Source organism: Ovis aries, chromosome 2 (assembly GCF_016772045.2).
Source record: "Ovis aries strain OAR_USU_Benz2616 breed Rambouillet chromosome 2, ARS-UI_Ramb_v3.0, whole genome shotgun sequence".
NCBI classification, from domain to species: Eukaryota; Metazoa; Chordata; class Mammalia; order Artiodactyla; family Bovidae; genus Ovis; species Ovis aries.
Genome location: NC_056055.1, coordinates 46,876,991 through 46,897,600, shown reverse-complemented (window position 1 = coordinate 46,897,600; position 20,610 = coordinate 46,876,991). Strand labels below are relative to the sequence as shown.

Here is a 20,610-nt window from a genome sequence, read left to right as displayed (position 1 = left end):
GTTCTGTGTATTCTTGCCACCTCTTCTTAGTATCTTCTGCTTCTGTTAGGTCCATACCATTTCTGTCCTTTATTGTGCTCATCTTTGCATGAAATGTTGCCTTGGTATCTCTCATTTTCTTGAAGAGATCTCTAGTCTTTCCCATTCTATTGTTTTTCTCTATTTCTTTGCATTAATTGAAAGGAAGGCTTTCTTATCTCTCCTTGCTATTCTTTGGAACTCTGCATTCAAATGGGTATATCTTTCCTTTTCTCCTTTGCCTTTAGCTTCTCTTTTCTCTTCCTTTGTAAGGCCTCGTATGCCAACTATTTTGCCTTTTTGCATTTCTTTTTCTTGAGCATGGTGTCAAAAAAATCAAGCAGTCATCTCACTGTTGCTTTTCAATGAATGAAAGTTGATTTTTTGTTTAATGACCCTCTTCCTTGTTGACCAAGACAGTTCTAAAGATTCCAGTTATTCCTGCCCCCACCCCCTCAATTGAAACATTCTTGTCTGGGACCTGCTGTGCAAGCTGCAGTGACCTCCTGTGGAGAGGACAAATCCCTTGCTGTTGGCCAAATAACTCATTTTGGCCACTGGCATATGAGCAGAAGGGGCCTGTGCCACATCTGAGTAGAAGCTGCCAACACCGTAGCAAGATTCTGCCAAATGCTGTTTTCTCTCTGCAGAAAGACAGGGAGTAGGCCTGTGTATTAGCCTTGGTGCTGCTTGAATGAATGCCTAGAGCACAAAGGATAGAGAGCCAGATGGCCTAGGGCCAGATCAAGAAACAAACCCTCGTTGTTACTCATTGAAACTTTGCTGTTGTTTATGGTCCACAAGATAACCTAGTAGAAGCTAACACACACACACACTGTGTGGGTGAGTGTACTGGGACACCTAAGGCTTATTGATGTATTTGCATGACACAGCACTGGGTTTTCATTCAATAGAAGACCCTACAAGTTGGTCTATAGTAGATGTTAGAGTCATACACAGTTGGTGGGCAGTCAGTGATTCAACTAATTTATCATTCCAGCTCCATCACTTGAAGAAAATACAGATATTTCATCTCATAGATTCAAGAGACAATGACTGCTTTGAAGGAATTAATAGTAGTTTTAAAAATTGATAGGCTTCCCAGGTGGCTCAGTGGTAAAGAATCCATCTGCCAATGCAGGAGACATGGGTTCGATCCCTGGGTCAGGAAGATCCCCTGGAGTGGGCAATCCACTCTAATATTCTTGCCTGGAAAATCCCATGGACAGAGGATCCTGGAAGGCTGCAGTTCATGGGGGAAAAAGAGTTGAACACAAACATGACTGAGCATGCCCGCATGTGGTGTGATGATAGCTGGAATACATTGTATCTTATTTGGAAAGAAAAACAGAAAATGTAAAAATGACATAAAATGAAAAACAATTCCCACAACCAAAAATGAAGGTTAATATTTAAGAATATTTCTTGCCACTCTTTTCCATCTTTATCCAATGTTTGAATATGTACAGACACACTTTAATGCAATGCTTTTATAAACTTTTATTCTATTCTATGAATTTTCATGTTTTATTAATACTTAAATTGTTATTTTTAAAGACTGTCAGAATGTATTTTTTTAAATAGTCTGCCAAGAATATTATAGATAATGACAATATATGAAAGTGAGAATAAGTTTTTATTTTTATAACTTGCATTTTTGGAAACTACCTGTACTTCTCACCATCACAAACTATCAGTGGGCTAGATGAGGCTAAAATATGTCCAATGCCATGTAGTTGGAAATACTTTATGATTTCATGGTTGTTCAGGGTCATTCATAGAAATGTTATTCTCTTAAGGCCCTAGGACTGAAACAAACCAATGCTGCGGTTTTCAAAGCAGGATGAGTGATCCACTCTTATTTTCACTTTACCTCTTCATTCTGATTTCTTTCTTTGCCCCACCCCCCTGCTTTTTTTTTTTGTTTTTTTTTTTTTTTTTGTATTTACACCTTTTTGACTAAACTGAATGATGAGAAAGTGAAGTATATCCCTGGCACTGTGCATAGAGGCCATAGTAATCCTAACTGAACATAATCATTTTTGTTATTACATAAACAAATACCAGACAGGCCAGCCCATGACTGATGGATCAGACATAAGGATCCTCTGCAACCACAAAATTTACTCAACAAGACCCTCTTCCAGTTGACATGGGTAGCACCTGCTTCTAGATAAGCATGACCAACATACCACATAACCTACTTGCCTGCTTAGAAGCCCCCAGACAAGTCCACATCTATCCTTCACCTCTCTCTGTCTCTCTGTGTCCCCTGTGGTGCATTCTTCATTGGTCAACCAACTAAGTGACCTAGGTGGGCTTCAGGTGAGTTCTTGGTGGTCTGTGGAAGGTGGCCCAAGGTATGCATCATATTCTTTTCAAGTACTTGCTCTGTTGAGGTATTAACAAGGTTTATAGGAATTTATTTTAACCCATTTTGTTTACTTCCAGGCGCTGGACTAAATGATGGGCAGTGGCATTCTGTGTCCTTATCTGCAAGAGGGAATCACCTGAGTATGATGGTGGATGGTGAGGCAGCCTCCATGGCTCATTCCTTGCGTGGGCAGATTGAGTCAGGCGACACCTACTATTTGGGGGGTAAGTGAAAGGAACTGGGCTGCATTGGCAGTCAAACCATCTTTACCTTTTATGGTCCTGCCTTCTAAGGCAATTCATATTTTTACACGAATATTAATAGTGAAGAATGATTTTTCTCTTTTAGTTATAGTAATTGAGAATGTCGAGTGATCAAAGATGATAAATTGTGGTCTAAAAATGGAAGTCAGATAGATGGCCTTGTTTAAAAGTGCACATCATAATGTTGGTTTTAAATTTGGCATTTGATTTTAACTACGGTTGCACATTGCAATCACCTGGAAGGATTCAAAATGCTGATGCCTGGCTGTATCCCCAGAAATTCTAATTTAACTGGTTCCATGCCATGTGCTTATGCTTAGCTGCTCAGGTGGATTCTTTACCTACAATGTGGTCTGAGCCACTAGGGAAGCCCAAGAATACTGGAGCGGATAGCCTATCCCTTCTCCAGGGGAACTTCTTGACCAAGGAATTGAACTGGGGTCTGCTGCATTACAGGAGAATTCTTTATGAGCTGAGCTACTAAGGAAGCCTGACTTGAACAACAGGTTTTTGAATACTTTCTGGTGATTCTATGTGAACACAATACTGAGGGTCATTGCTCTCTATTTCTTACCTTTAATACCTTACCATCAGGAATTTTCCTAACGCCAAATGATGCTTATAATCTTTCCTTCAGCTTTTATGTGCCAGGTTTTTTACTGCATGAGGGTGTTCTTCTATCTATTGGGTTCTTTTCTGCCCAGGGCCTGGCTACTCAAAGTATGGTCCATGGACCAACAGTATCAGCATCACCCAGAAGCTCTTAGAAATGCAGACGTGCCATCTGGACTTCCTGAACCAGAATCTGCATTTCACCAAGATCCCCAGGAGGTCTGCTGCATTTTAAAATTTAAGAAACTTGGACTTCCCTGGTGGTCCAGTGTTTGGTATTCTGCCAATGCAGGGGACACAGGTTTAATCCCCGGAATGGGAAGATTCCACATGCTAAGGCAGCTAAGCCCATGCACCGCAACTGCTGAAGCCCAACGCCTTAGGGCCCATGCTCCCCAACCAGAGAAGGCACCCCAATGAAAAGCCCTCAACCACAACTAGAAGGCAGCCCCTGCTCACTGCAGCTAGCAAAACCCATGTGCTGCAATGAAGACCCAGCACAGCCAAAAATAAATAAGTAAATAAATATTTTTTTAAAAGATGTCTAGTCCCACTGCCTAATACAGAAGGGCATAATTCTATACAACAGAGGAAGAGATTAATTCAATGGCTGTTAACATGTCATGCATGCATGTTCAGTCGTATCCAAATCTGCGAACTCATGGACCCTACCCCCCAGGATCCTCTGTCCATGGGATTTCCCAGGCAAGAGTACTGTAGTGGGTTGCCATGCCCTCCTCCAGGGAATCTTCCTGACCCAGGGATTGAACTGTGTTTCCTGCACCTCCTGCGCTGCAGATGGGTTCTTTACTGCTGAGCCACAGGAGAAGCCCATTAATATGTCACTCATTGCTTAGAGACGGATTTTACCAAGACATCACCAGTCCATCTTCCCGGGATGTAGTCAGTGGGTGTTTTGCCTGTTTAGTGGAACTTGATTGAGTCCATCCAGGATCTTTTCCACCAGGGAGGGGGAACTTCTGAGGGTAATAAATCTCCATCCCTGGAGCATTCAAGTGAAAAATCCTCAGCCACTGGAAGCTTAGAACTGTCAATAGTAAGACTTATTCTTGATCTTGGCTTGAAGCCCTCTCTGACATTATTACTGTTTTGCATTTTATACTTTTTATTTTTTTTGAAAATAAGTTGGTGGAGATAGCGTGATAGCTCAACAAGAAAGTATAAAATTCTCCCTTGAGAATTGACAATAAGTACATCAACCGTGAATTGGGTTGTTTAATCTTTGAAGTCCCCTAAAGCAAACTTCATGGGGAAAGGTGGAATTGTGCCAGCAGCTTTAAAAGTTAGGATTGCTTGCTTTTCTTGTTTGCTAAATGTGATGCATTTCTGACCCAGATACTCTTTCAAACCTCTACACTTAAATGATGGGTTTTATAGTTCAGGAGAGGAACAAATTCCTTCAAAGCTAAATAAAGAATTTATCCAAGAACTTTAATTTAAAAGATAAAATATTTTGAAGCACTGACAGATACAGAAAGAACAATCTGTGTCTACTGTTCAATGACACAAAATAAAATACCTTTAACATTTTGTATTAAAAAGTAAAAGAAAAATACTTTCCAAATCATCCATCATATTGAACATACTGCATACTCAGAATGCACGGCTAGAGTAGGTACTTTCCCATAAATATTTACATACTGATGCAACATGAGTCAGTTGTTACTGTGAAATAGATCATATGCACACACTTTAAAAAGACTATAATATTTCATAAAAATAATATATATGGGTGCATCCTCTTGTCTACGAAATTAGCCACTACAACACTTGAGGCTTCTGTTGCTCGTCTAGACTTTCATTCCCCTAGTTAAGTATTACCCTGCTCTTTTAAAGCCAGTCTTTGTATATTGCTTTTTTAATAATCTATCATCTATGTAGGTAGCTTTAAACAGTAAATTGTCTTGTGTTGCCACGCTATTAACTTTTTGAAGAGGATAAACCTGGATTCATTCTTCTGTGACTTGCTTTTTCTGTTCTACATTAGTTTTTGAAATCTAGCCATGTGGCTATGAATAGCTGAATTTAATTAATCTTCATGGATGTGTGGCTTTTTGATGCATATTGTACCGTATTTTACTCTTCCCTTTTACCATTTTATGTTGATGGACATTTTGATTATGCCCATTTTTGTTTTAAAAATGCTGTAAATATTAATGTAGCTGCTAAGAGACATCTTGCCAGTGATTTTTCAGTTTTTTCTTATGCATAAACTATCTGACTCCTAATAAGTGCAGTTAATTTAGTGAAACAACATTCAGTACCGGGGTTTTAGTGGCATGCTCCAATGGTTAAGATGAATGAATGCTCAAGAACCCACAGCTGTCACACTGGTTGTGCACATACACCTGGCCTTTGGCTTCATTACTATCTACTTAAGGATCCTAGAGAGCTAGAGGAAATGTGTTGAAAAGGTGTAATAAACCTTATGTATTTTCATAACATTGTGTTGATATACAGAGACCTGTCTTGTTAATATGGTTTCCGAAAAGAAACAGTGTCCCTAAGATGAGTGGAATTGTGAAGTTTAAACATCCCACGAGATGATATAATGACTTTTCTTCATTACCACTTTCCTATTTTTTCTAATGTAATTCTGTGTTGGCACTGAGTGGCAAAAATAGAACTTGCAATCACAGCACTTTCTTCCTAACTAGTGTATAAATTTAGAGTAGCCTCTATAAGCATAGCTATAAATATCTAGTTGATTCCTACAGAACAGTTTCAGACACTGATTCAAATGAAGCCAGTCAACTGTATATATCTTACATCAACATAACGACATCTTTTTTCCTAGAGAAAGAATATATATTGCTTTTAAAATTCAAGTAGAGCCTTTGCCAGATTAAAACAAATAAGTAAAACCAAAATGGACTAATTTACTGATGTTAAATAAAAAGATAGATACTATTTTTACTCAAGGAAAACCATGAGAGGCAGGTCTAGGACCAATGAGCATGGAGTTCTGATTCTCAGTAGATTTATTATGTTCACAATTTTTATGCACATGTAGAATCTTTGCTCAAGGTTTCCATATTTGTCTCCATGACATGTTGGACTTTCCGATGCTATTCTGGGTAAAGTAGGGTAGGTCAGCTACAGCTTGAGCTCTACTCCTGAAAACTCTACCAAAGGGTAGCTTCTATCAGTATCTGTTTACTTACTTCCCTGGTGGCTCAGACGGTAAAGCGTCTGCCTACAACCTGGGAGACCCGGGTTCGATCCCTGGGTTGGGAAGATCCCCTGGAGAAGGAAATGGCAACCCACTCCAGTGTTCTTGCCTGGAGAATCCCATGGATGGAGGAGCCTGGTGGGCTGCAGTCCATGGGGTCGCAAAGAGTCAGACACGACTGAGTGACTTCACTCACTTCACTCACTTATCTTCTTGCTCAGTGTCTGTCAGTACCAGAATATGTATGATGTTGACAAAGAAGTGAAGTTCATCCAATCTATGCTCTGTAGCAATATTGGGACTAATAAAGCCAGTGTTCCTGGGTCATCTAGGTGAAAACCAGTTAATGATATTCGACTTTTCAAGGAAAACAATACTCCCTGTTCTGAAATACTACTTGACCAGGTTTCCTTCCCATTACTATTTTTCCTGATGGACAGTCAACTGCAAGTTTCCAATTATCATTATATGGTCAGTCGAATTTTGTTGTGATGCTTCCCCATGAAAGCAGACTAGTATGGCTTGCTATTACAGTTTCTTTTTTTTTTTAAATTGAAGGATAATTGCTTTATAGTATTGTGTCAGTTTCAGCCAAACATCAACATTTTTTGTGTTGTTCAGTTACTAAGTCATGTCCGACTCTTTGCGGCCTCTTGGACTGCAACATGCTAGGCTTCCCTGTCCTCCATTATCTCCCAGAGCTTGCTCAAACTCATGTCCATTAATTTGGTGATGCCACCCAACCATCTTGTCCTCTTTGTCCCCTTCTCTCCCTGCCCTCAGTCTTTCCCTGCAGCAGGGTCTTTTCTGATCATTTGACTCTTCGTATCAGGTGGCCAGAGTATTGGAACTTCAACGTGAGTCTTTCCAATGAATATTCAAGGTTGATTTCCTTTAGGATTGACCAGTTTGGTCTCCTGCTATCCAAGGGACTCTCAAGAGTCTTCTCCTGCACTACAATTTAAAGGCATCAATTCTTTGGGGTTCAGACTTCTTTATGGTCCAACTCTAACATCCATATATGACTACTGGGAAAATCATAGCTTTAACTATATGGACCTTTGTCAGCAAAGTGATGTCTCTGCTTTATAACACACTGTATTGGCTTGTCATAGCTTTTCTTCCAAGGAGCAAGCATCTTTTAATTTCATGGCTGTAGTCACTGTCCACAGTGATTTTGGTACCCAAGAGAATAAAATTAATAAAATAGTTTTTCCCCATCTAGTTACTATTAAGTGATGGGACCAGATGCCATGATCTTAGTTTTTGAAATGTTGAGTTTTAGCCAGCTCTCCTCCTTATAGTTAGGGTGACAATATAATTTCAGGACACTTTAGCAATGAAAGAGGTGATTTCAGTAATTATTGCAGGACCACAGCCTAAACCAAGGCTCTCTGGCCACCTGAAAATCTATTCCATCTTTGGCCTGGCAGTCTCAGAGCACACTATCTTACAGTAAAAAGGGTCATCTATAAAATAACAATATTTCTAAAAGTCTCATTAGAGTTCTGTGATCTAGGTATCACTTTTTAAAATTTTGTACACCCTCCTGGGTGTCTTTTCGGGGCTGTGCTGGGTCTTTGTTGAGGCATCCAGACTTTCTCTAGCTGTGGCACACAGGCTTAGTTGCCCCGCTGCATGTGGGATCTTCGTTCTCTGGCCAGAGATCGAACCCACATCCCCTGCACTGGGAGGCAAATTTTTAGTCACTGGACTACCAGGGAAGTCACAAGCTATCCCTTTTTCCTTTTTGCCTTTTCTTAGTCTGAACTTTTTTTGTAATTTTCTTCCAACAGCAGTTTCACTAATGGTCTGTTGTACATAAATTTTTGGTGCCTGCTATTAGCGGTAGTGGAAAGTAAAGCTTTAATAAATTCCCTTCTATTGAATCTTTGTACTGCTCAATAGCATACTTGCACTATGGAGTTGGGGAATATTAAGTAATGTTCAAAATCCCCTGAGTGTCCTTCTGTAAAACGTTAACAGGCCAGTGAGCCTATGACAAGTCTAATGAAGTCTCATCTGAGGACCCATTCTGGTGTATTGACATAAATGACAATTTATCTGACATCCTCAGAGGTGCTTAAACTTCTGAGTCCCTCAATCATGATGGATATCTTTCATTAATTTAGTAGTCCACTCATTGTCCACTTCACTGTCCATCCCAAATCAGGTCATTGATGAATGGCCCACTAGGGCTTTGGGGCAACCATCTGTATGGAAAAATGTCTCCTGACCCAAGCTTCTCTTGGGCTGTGGTACCCTTACTTCTTGTCTTTTATATCATACCTGGAGAATAGAACACTCAATGGTTTGACCTTTCCTTCTCTGAAGTTTCACTTTCAGAAAGTTTTCCTTGTAACTACTGGATATGGTTTTTCTTTGTCCTAACAGGTATAGTTAGATACTGTGACGTGTTCTGGATGAGTTTGAGGATGGCGATCTGGAGAAAAGGAAGAAAACAGAAAAGGATTAACAGGGATTTCACAAAATTATTTATTGATTTCATGTTTCCTATGTTTTATCCTAACAGTCTTGGTTACTAAGTGCAGTAAGTAGAAGTCACCTAGAAGATGCAAGGGCTTCCTAGGTGGCTTAGCAGTAAAGAACCTGTCTGCCAGTGCAGGAGTTGTAAGAGACATGAGTTCGATTCCTGGATCAGGAAGATCCCCTGGAGGAGGGCATGGCAGCCTACTTCAATATTCTTGCCTGGAGAATCCCACAGACAGAGGATCCTGGCAGGCTATGGTCCGTGGGGTTGCAAAGAGTTGGACATGACTGAAGCGACTTAGCACAGCACACAGCACAGCATATAACATATAAACATATACCAAGTTTCTTCCAAATATATCCAATCTTTCAGAAATCCCCTTATAAATGAAAATATGTGTGTTTTCACATAAGACAAGAAAATGGTAAAGGAAAGCTGCAGAGTTAAACACTTCTTTATGATATAACATTAAAATTGAAATGTCAAAGTCCCTTTGAAGTTAATTTCTGAGGTTTCATTGTGCCTTTAATGGTTTCAACCTGATGCAGTCCTTGGTTTGTTTTGAATTCTATTTGTCAGAAATACAAACCATTAAAGCCTCAGTCACTGAAAGAAAAGTATAGAAAAACTGTGTGTATTTTATGAAAATTCTTAGGCAGAAAAGCTAGCATCCATTATGCAGGAACAAGAAGAGGCTCTGTCTTCAGTTCTTGCTCTTTGAAAGTACACCAGCAATTTCAAGACACAAGTACAAAGAGAGATGAATGAAAAACACATAAGTACAATGAGAAAAATCTTTACTTTATAAAATTACTTATTCCTTTTGATTTAAAAAATAAAAATCTTATAAAATAACCCCAAACTGTAAATATTAACATAAGAATTTCTGAATATTAAAATTATCGGAAAATACAAAGCAAAATAGTTAAAACAGTTCTATAAATGATATAAATGAAACATTGTAAGGCAAAGAATAAATAAAATAGGTAAATTTCATGTCAAGCATAAAATTTGCTTGACAATTTTTGGGAATTATTACAATGTTAATCATTTAGAATATTGTCCTTGTTTTATATTTGCAGATGAAAATAAAGTGTTCAATTCAGTAAACACTTTGTGCTTTTTTCCTATGTAGAGTTGTAGCTTTCATTCTGTAGGAAGCTGCCTCTGCATGGGAGTTTTGCGTGTGGGTGGGTTGCTGCTACTGCTGCTGCTAAGTTGCTTCAGTTGTGTCCGACTCTGTGTGACCCCAGAGACGGCAGCCCACCAGGCTCCCTGGTCCCTGGGATTCTCCAGGCAAGAACACTGGAGTGGGTTGCCATTTCCTTCTCCAACGCATGAAAGTGAAAAGTGAAAGTGAAGGCGCTCAGTCGTGTCTGACTCTTCGCAACCCCATGGACTGCAGCCTACTAGGCTCCTCCACCCATGAGATTTTCCAGGCAAGAGTACTGGAGTGGGGTGCCATTGCCTTCTCTGGTGTGGGTGGGTTAGTAGGGGTAATTCTTTGCAACAACACCTGGAAGGTTGAAAGAGTAACTGTGATGGGCAGAGAGACAAGTTGAACTGCAGTGCAGTTGCAGCAGAAGCCTCTGAAGGCCCCAAGGGGTTCTCTGAAACAGGCATGCACTTTAAGGAGGTCCCAGTTGAAAAAAATGGTGTGCAGCCACTGTGTTGCATCGCTCCATTGCATCCTCGGGCACTGTTGTTCCTGAGGACAGACACAGCCTTATGAGAGCTAGCTCTCTGAAGCCTAGCTGTTCCTAGGGAGGGCCTCAGTCTTGAATAGAGGGGAGTAATAGGATCTGGACTCTACAGCAGGTTTCTCCAAATTGTTGCCTTTTACAGAAGCATTTCACGGTGACAGCATCCTCTTAGCCTAACTTTCTCCATCCTCTCCTACATTGGCAGTCTTGCAGTAGGCAAATCTAAGAACCTGTGATTTCTGTAGGAGACAATTTAGGGGAGGGTGAGAGGACACTCAGAACCCTGCTGGCCCTACAAGAGGAAAAGAAAGCGGCTCTGGACCCCACTTGCTTTGATTTTGATTTTAAAGTCTTGTCCTTGTTCATAATCATCCTAAGAACATTATCTCTTGGGAGACCCAGGAGGATAAAACAGAACTACTCTGTAGGAATTGTGGTTGGTAACTGTACAGCAAACCAATTAATGGCTGTAACAGAATTTGTAAATTTGACTCTTATTATTGAAATTAATCAAAGGTTATTTCTTTTTTTCCATAGAACATTGTGCTGCTTGTTTTCTCCATTATTCACAATGCTGTATGGTTATGAGATATTGTTAATTTGTTTGTGTATTCATGTTGAAATATATTTGACTAAAATGCCTAATTAAAAAAAGAAAAGTAAGTATAAATTGCTATTAGACCAGTTATTATCAAAAGTGTTTTAAAATATGCCTGTGAAGTCACACATGTGGATATTTAACAATATTTAGATGAATGGAGGGTATCCAGGTCAATTCTCAATTTAAGATTATTTCCAAGCATTTGAAATTTATTAAGTCCTCTTATGCCTATAATTTGTTTTTCCTGATTCTGCTCTCACTTGCCTTTAGTTCATCTAGTTTAACATCATGCTAAAAGGAGTGATGTCTCAAACGTGCTTTCAAAAAAGAAATCAGACTGCTTAAATTAAAAGTGTAGTAACTCTATTTGTCAGATTTCACATCTTCCCTTCCTCTCATCTCTCTGTAAGCCTGGCGTTAGTCATTATTTTTACAGTTTACCAATACCAGCACATTTTGTTCTTGTCAGCTCTCCACCACCCTATCCATGGGTGATGTGACCTTCTCAAATGGTGGTGTTCAGTAACTAAATCATGTCCGACTCTTTGGGACCCCATGGATTCCAGCATGCTAGGCTTCCCTGTCCTTCACTATTTCCCAGAGTTTGCTCAAACTCATGTACATTGAGTCGGTGATACCATCCAACCATCTCATCCTCTGTTGTCCCCCTCTCTTCTTGCCCTCAATCTTTCCCAGAATCAGGATCTTTTCCAATAAGTCAGCTCTTCAAATCAAGTGGTCTAAGTATGAGTGCTTCAGTGTCAGTCCTTCCAATGAATATTCAGAGTTGATATCCTCTAGGATTGACTAGTTTGATCTTCTTGCTGTCCAAGGAACTCTTAAGAGTCTTCTCCAGCACAGTTTGAAAGCACCAGTTCTTCGGCTCTTGGCCTTTTTTATGGTCCAGCTCTCACATCTGTACATGACTACTGGACAAACCATAGCTTTGACTAAATGGACCTTTGCTGGCAAAGTGATGTGTCTGCTGTTTAATATGCTGTCTAGGTTTGCCATAGCTTTTCTTGCTTCAGGTATCTACTAGCAAACGGAGGTAACAATTTTTGCTAATGAGAAATACTGTACAATATTTTTTCATAAAACTGTTCTTTTTTTTTCTCCTCTGTCTCCCTGTTCATTCAGGCTGTCCTGACAACAACAGCTCTCACCCTGGATGTACTAATTCCCAGGGTGGATTTCAGGGCTGCCTGAGGCTAATTTCCATTGGCGACGAAGCAGTGGATCCCATCTCCGTACAGCAGGGGGCGCTAGGGAGTTTCCGTGACCTCCAGATAGACACCTGTGGCCTCACAGATAGGTAGGCAATCTCACGTCAGCATGCCTGTTTTCAGGGTGCTTTTTGTTTGTTTGTTTGTTTTAATGTTTAATTGGATGGTATTTGTTTTACAATGTTGTGTTGGTTTCTGCCATACAACAATGTGAACCAGCCATAAGTATACATGTGTCCCCTCCCTCTTGAACCTCCCTCCTTCCCCCACCCCATCCCACCCCTCTAGGTTGAGCACCAGCTTGAGCTCCCTGCATCATACGGCAAATTCCCACTGGTTACCTCTTAATGTTTTATATATGGTAATGTATATGTTTCAATGCTACTCTCTCAGTTCATCCCACCCCCTGCTGTTTTCAATTTTTGATAGTAGATTAGAAACAAATAAACTGGTGAAAAAGAGCATCTTCTTGCCCTTTCTCCATTCCCAATATTCTATTCCATAGGGGAAAATTATATTTATACAGAAAACAAAAATGAAAAACTTTAAGTAATCGTTTCTTTCCAATGATACTTTTTTAGAATACACACTGTCATGAATTTTCCTTGTATATGCCTCCAGGCTACTTAATTCATACAGAATACTACTGATGCTGTTATACTTATTGATGACTATATACTTTAGAAATTTTTAACACTTCAGAGAACAGATTAGAATATTCTTAAGAGATCATGGAGGACCCAGAAATAAAAATTCTGTGTGGTTAGCTGCATTCACCTTACATTCTCTATTCTACAGGAAAAATGAAAAGTAACTCTTTCTTTGATAAAAATCGAAGCTTTAGGGATTTCTAGTGATGGACACGACTGAGTGACTTCCCTTACACTTTTCACTTTCATACATTGGAGAAGGAAATGGCAACCCACTCCAGTGTTCTTGCCTGGAGAATCCCATGGACGGGGGAGCCTGGTGGGCTGCCGTCTATGGGGTCACACAGAGTCGGACACGACTGAAATGACTTAGCAGCAGCAGCAACAGTAATGTTGTAAACACAGCAAAGAGTGGAGAGTATTCAGTTGCCACATACTGAACATAGTACCACTTTACGGAGAAGATAAAGGCAAAGCTTTTAAAAGCAAAGCTTTAAAACAATAACATATTAAAATTTCTAAGTATTGCAACTTTACCAAAGTTATTTGTTAGCCCTACTATCAGGCTTTTAAGTAATTTTGGCTAAAAGGGATGGCTTAATCATCACACATGCACCTTTTATATGTGCCTCGTATGTCTGACTTCTCTGCAATAGCAGTACATTAAGTTTGTGTTGAACAAATGTACACACCCCAGACATCCCCACACATCCACACACAGGGCACTTTTCAAAAGTTCACACTGCACAGAGTCCGTTGTGGAGTAAATCTAATCCAAATTTAACACTAATTGAAATTCCCTGTCATTGCCAATTAACTACAAGTTACAGCTCAATTTAGCAATGTATGAGAAGATCACAAATTCCCAGTATGTAAAATACTGACTCACAAGAACTTGATGCTTTAATGCAAATGCCCATGGCCGTATGTTCACATTCTATTCATTTGTAGTGGAAAAGATGATTTAAATAATTTAGAGAAAACTATTAATACTAATTTTCAGATTATTAAAAAAATTTGGCACAGAACTATAGCATCATCTGTAAGTTTTAATTGCAGTCATCTCTGGAATCTTGAGTCTTGGGAGAGGGCTAGAAATGTTCTTTTGGACATAGAGTGCTGCCCTCACCCATGGGAATGACTTAGTAGGGCAAGAGGGTGAGAGGTCAAGTTCACAGGCAGTGGCAGAGTTGTTACTTCAGTCAGGAAGCTCAAAGAAAGTTATTTTAGTCCCTGGAGAATTCCATCCCAGCATATGTTGCAATCACAATATTTTTCTCATATAATGGTGGTCCCTTTGTGCATAAAAATTTCTTGTCCAAAAATAAAAAGGGAAACAAACATATCTATGTGTGTGTGACCAAAATAGAAACATTTTCCACATCACATTTTAAGAAAATTTTCAGATATATGTACTAATCTATGGAGACTACTGTACTGTCAAGCTATCTTCTATAAAATTCAGGTTCATAGCAACTTTGTAAGTGGGTATAAAAATAGCTGTTGGCACTTTGGATGGCCTATATAGTCACTAATTGTAATTTTTTATGGCTCAACATCTAAAGACATGTCCTTATTCTCCATTCTTCTTATTACTAAAAATGTTCATTTTCCTCAGCCCTTTAGTCCATACCTACTAACTGCATGTCCAATGTACCATGAAATAGATTCACTTAAAAGCTCAGCAAAGCAGACACCCACGCCTGGGCTGTCTTTGGGCGCTGTGCACTGTGCTCTGTGCTCGGCCATCCGCCTAGCCCACAGCTCTGCTGCCCTGAGCAAGTCCTAATGTGCTCAAGTGAAGCTGAGCTTTATTATTAAAACACAGATAGTTTTATAACTTCTATCCATCAGGCGCAGGAATTGATAATTCATTGTGGCATTCCTCCTCACACTGCAAATACTGCAAAGATGTTTGAAATCTAAGGTGTGCTTAGAAAACTTTCCTGAGCCACACAAGGACTTGTCCTCATGACACTCTGCTTTCCTGTGGCTCTGATGTCACTTTACAGGGAAGAATTCCCTGTCCTTTGGGACGGGGCTGTGGGGTAAGGATAGCAGTAAAGAGAGATTGTGTCTTACACTCTTTGGGTTTTGGACATTAGGATTTCACGTGGTGTGACTCAGGCTACATAGCCCCTTGCAGGTTCCTCTTAGGCTCAAGAATTTGCCATCCACAGCCAAGGACTGTGTTGATGGGGTCACTTTTTCCAGTTCCACTGCTTTTGATCTAACATTAACCTAGATGCTAAATGCAAAATTGTGAAACATACCTCTTGTTTTTTTAATAAATAATACATTTAATAGAAAATTAATTACTGCAAACTCAAACATTTTGTTTTTGAAAAAATCTTATACCCAAACAATTTTAGATAACCCTATAATATGCTTTATCATAGAAGAGTCATCTTCATCCTATTAAAAAGTATGGAATCTATTTGAGCAAGATTTTAGAGAGTTTCAACTTGTCAAAGAAAAAAAAAAAAAAAGGCCAAGAAGCCACTTTGTTCAAATGAGGGGCAAAGGGGATGGGCCCTGCTTGGGTCAGGCCACCTCTTCAGCCCCAAGAGGGTCTGCAGAACACCATCTGAAATACCACCTCTCCAGATACGTGGCGACTTTGCCCTTGACTGTCCATTTCTTTATTATTGTAATTTTCTGACTGTCAAGTTATGGATAAGGGCTTCCCTGGTGGCTCAGTGGTAAAGAATCCGCCTGCAATGCAGGAGACTCAGATTGGATCCCAGGGTTCGGGAAGATCCCCTGGAGAAGGAAATGGCAACCCATTTCCAGGATTCTTGCCTGAAAAAATTCCATGGACAGAGGAGCCTGCCAAGCTACAGTCCATGGGGTTGCAAAAGAGTCAGACACAATTTAGCAACTAAACAACAACAACTAAGGTATGGATGCCCCATCCTATGCATTCACCTAGTAGATCTCTTCAGAAAGATAAATAATGTGGATACCATTTATTCTACGTGTGAATCCCACTGGTATAAACTGATTTTGAAACTCACAATCTTAAAGTTGACAAATTGTTCTGAAATTTGTCAGTAATTAACAATAAGCATGTCCAGGAAATATTTCAAAAATCTAATATTTATCCTTTTATTTTTTAAGTAAAAATGAGTTTGCCTATTTCTAGTTCTTACTGACAGCTGCGATTTTTTTCTATACTTTTGCAAAGAAAGTCAAAATAATTGTTTGGTTACATCTACTGGAATTTCAGTGTTTGGGTGCATAATTTGTACAGTATTAGAGGAGAAAAAAATCATAAAATAGCCAGATGTTCCCTTTCATCTTTTGCTTTTCCTACTTTCTTCCTAATGATGTTTGTTTTGCCTTTTCTGATTTCCAGATAAGTGACGGTAGGGGAGCAGAGTGGGATGAAATAGGGGGTGTATATTGATCTCTGTGCATTTCTACATGTTCACACTGTACTGTCTTCCAAGCAAAGTTCCTTTCATTATTATAAATCTCTCTTGTTCTTAGTACAATTTGTAGTAGTTTGTTATGGCACTGCAAGAAAAATAATACAATATTCATGTAAAATTATTTATAAATTTATACACACATATTTTGGAGAAGGAAATGACAACCTGCTCCAGTATTCTTGCCTGGGAAATCCCATGGACAGAGAAGCCTGGTGGGCTACAGTCCATGGGTTTGCAGAGAATTGGACATGACTGAGCAACTAAGCATACACACACATTTTTTTTTTTTTAGTAAATTTCATATACTTGCCTGTATTGATTGAGTCCCTTACAATGAACATTTTAAATTAATACACTTCATTTTTTAGAGCAGTTTTAAGCTTGCAGAAAGTATAGAGAGTTCTCCTCTATCTCTTTTTTCCCAGTCTCCCCACACAGTTTCTGTATTTTTAACATCTTGCATCAGTGATGTACACTTATTAGAACTGATGAAATGATACTGATACATTCTTGTTAACCAAAGTCCCTGCTTTACATGGGCTTCCCAGCTGGTAAAGAATCCACCTGCAATGCGGGAGACCTGGGTTCGATTCCTGGGTTGAGAAGATCCCCTGGAGAAGGGGAAGGCTACTGCTCCAGTATTCTGGCCTGGAGAATTCCATGGCCTATAGTTCATGCAGTCACAAAGAGCTGGACACGACTGAGTGACTTTCACATACACACTGATTTACATTATAGTTCATTCTTTGTGTTAGACAGTTCTATGTGGTTTTACAAATGCATACTGTTATGTCTTCACCATTATGGTATCATACATAGTAGTTTCACTGCCCTAAAAATCTTACATGCATCACCTATTCAATCATCCCTCCCTTTTCCCAGCCTCCAGCCTGGAAATCACCAATCATTTTACTCTCTTCATAGTTGTGCCAATTCCAGGATGTCATGTATAGGAATCATGTGCTACATACATAGCCTTTCATTTAATAACATGAATTTAAGTTTCTTCCATGTGTTTTGTGACTGGACAGCTCATTTGTTTTTAGAGCTAAACAATATTATATACCACAAGTTTATCCATTCACCCAAAGGACATCTTGGTTCCTTCTAGGTTTTCACAATTAGCAAAGCTACTATAAAAATTTACGTGCAGGTTTTGTATGGACGTTTTCAGCTCATCTGAGTAAATATCAGGGAGCCCAATTACTGGATCATGTAGTAAGAAGATGTTGAGTTTTGTGAAATATGTCAAACTGCCTTACAGAGTGTCTGTGTCATTTTGCATTCCCACCAACAATGAATGAGAGCTCCTGTTCTCCTCATCCCTGCCGATATTTGGTGTTGTCAGTGTTTTGGATTTTTGCTTTCCTAACAAGTCTATAGTGTTATCTCATTGCTTTAATTTGCATTTCTCTACTGACATATGATGCTGGAGATCTTTCTGTCTTTTTATTTGCAGTCTTGGTACCTTCTTTAGTCAGGTGTCTATTCAGATCTTTTGCCCAAGTTTTTAATTGGTTATGTTCTTCTTGTTGAATTTTAAGTGTATGCATGCATGCTCAGTTGCTGTCGTGTCAGATTCTTGCAAACCCATGGACTGTATAACCTGCCAGACTCCTCTGTCCATGGGAATATTGTAGCGGGTTGCCATTTCTTTCTCCAGTTCTTCCTGTATTTTATATCCCAATCTTTGTTAGATATATGTTTTATAAAAGCTACCTATTAGTCGATAGCTTATCTTTTCATTCTTTTAGTGTAATTCATAGAAAAGATTTTAAAATTTTTACTGAAGTGCAAATTACCATTTTTTTCTTTTGTTGACTGTATCTGAAAAGTCATTGCCAAACCAAGGTCACTTAGATTTTCTCCTGTTATATTCTGAGAGCTTAACTGTTTTGCATCTTGCATTTAAAATCTCTGAGATCTAGTCTGAGTTCACTGTTGTGAAAGATGTAAAACCTGTGTTTATAATATTATTTTTTTGCATGTGGAGGCCCAGTTGTTTTAGCAGTGTTTGTTGAAAAAATTGTCCTTTTTCAGTGAATTGCCTTTGCAGCTTTGTTAAAGATGAGTTGATTATGTTTGTGTAAACCTGTTTCTGGACCTTCTATGCTATGCCATTAGTCTCTTTGTTCTCTTGCCAGTGCCACATGACCTTGATTTCTGTAGCTTTATAAAAAATCTTGAAGTCGGTTAATGTTAGTTCTTTGATCTTTTTCAGTTTTAATATTCTCTTGGATCTTTTACTTTTACATATAAACTTTAGAATTAGTTTGTTGACATCCATAAAATTACATGCAGTGATTTTAATTAAGATTCTTTGCCTCTATAGATCAAATTGGGAATAACTGAAATCTTGACAATTTTGAACCTTACTCTCCATGAACATGGAATATCCCCACTTATTTAGATTATTTTTGTTCATCAGAATCTTATAGTTTTTCTCATATATATCTTGCATATGTCTTGTTATATTTGTATCTAAGTATTCTGTTTTTTGATGGTGTTAATGTAAGTGCTGTGTTTTTTATTTTAGATTTCAGTTCATAGTTCATTTATAAGAAATAATCCTGCACCTTTGCTCCCATCACTTATTAGTTTCAGAAGTTTTTCTGTTTATTATTTCAGAATTTCTACATAGACAATCATGTCATCTGTGAACAAAGATAGTTTTATTTCTTCCTTCCCAGTCTACATATCTTTTATTCCATTTTTTGTCTGATTGCATTAGCTAAGACTTCCAGTGTGATGTTTAAATAAGAGTGGTGAGAGCAAATCTTTGCTTTGCTCCTACACTTAGAAGAGAGCATTTTTGCCCCTACACTTAGAAGAAAGCATCTTGTTTCTCTCCAATGATATGACATTGCTCTAGGGTTTTGAAAGGTTTTTTTAAATCAAGTTGATGAAATTGCTCTCTATTACTAGTTTCCCTAGGTGTTTTGTTGTTACTGTTTTTGTTTTGTATTTTATCATGAATTGGTGTTAGAGTTTGTCAAATACTTTTTTTGCATCTACTGATATGAACTTATAGTTTTTCTTCTTTAGCTTATTTGTATAATAGATTGCATTACTTTTCAAAATTTTTTTTTCAGATTTTGGAGCAGCCTTTATACTTGCAATAAATTCCGCTTGATTATGTTGTATATATTTTTATACATATTTGAATTCAATTTTCTATTACTTTGAGGATAGCATTTATGTTTGATAATGAAAAATTAAATAACCTCTTATAATTAAAATTTTAATCTTATAAACAAACATTAAAATCTCACCTTTGATTTTGATATGTGAGATGTAACAGTGTCTATGAGACATAAATGGTTATCTGGTTTACCTGAGTGATTTTGTGGTTTATTCAATTATGTGGGAAAAAATAAAAATAAGGCCCTCCATCACAAGTGCTCTCTAATTCCTGTGGGCATCCTCAGTTTGACTAAAGTAGATGACATTCAGAATCCCTGGCACTGTGATACTACATGGATAAAAAAAGTGTCTCCATTTTCCTGCCTTCTTCCCTTCTCTTTAAAATGTTTTCTTATGTACTAAGTCAACATGGCAATATATTACAGTGTGGTATACATAATACATCAGCTAGTTTTGGCTGCACAATAGATTATCTTTAAAACTTACTAGCCCAAAACAGCAGCTGTTTGTTTATCTCACAATTCTGTATTTGCTGCTGGGCTCTCTTGAACATCTGTGGTTGCCTGAAGGTTCAGCTGACAGCTGCTAGACTTGTAATCCTCCCATTCACTTGTCCTATGGTTTTGAACCCACCAGAGTGACTGGACCACATGAACCAACCCAGGTTTCTTCATGTGGTTGTGCTTTCAGGGTTCAAAACTCAGTAAGAGAGAAAGCCCACTGCCCAAGCACTTTTGTAGCCTCTGCTGTGTCAGTTTGCTAATGCCTCATTGATCCAAGCAGGTCACATGCCCAACCCTGATTCAAGATGGAGAAGTAAGCTATACCTTTTTTTTTTTTTTAATTTGTAAATAAATTTTATTTATTTTTTTTCTTCTTTTTTTTTAAAAAAATTTTAAAA

At 38.6% G+C, this 20,610-nt stretch overlaps 1 protein-coding gene across 2 annotated transcripts in view; it reads left to right on the top strand.

Moving 5' to 3' along the window:
• LOC101123612 (contactin-associated protein-like 3) overlaps positions 1 to 20,610 on the top strand; it is a 236,926-nt gene that overhangs the window by 138,042 nt on the left and 78,274 nt on the right. For both annotated transcript variants that reach the window (XM_042243184.2, XM_027964384.3), the window contains exons 9-10: positions 2,470 to 2,616; positions 12,396 to 12,570. In XM_042243184.2, the coding sequence (XP_042099118.1) occupies positions 2,470 to 2,616; positions 12,396 to 12,570 (322 nt within the window). The remainder of the gene's footprint in view (positions 1 to 2,469; positions 2,617 to 12,395; positions 12,571 to 20,610) is intronic.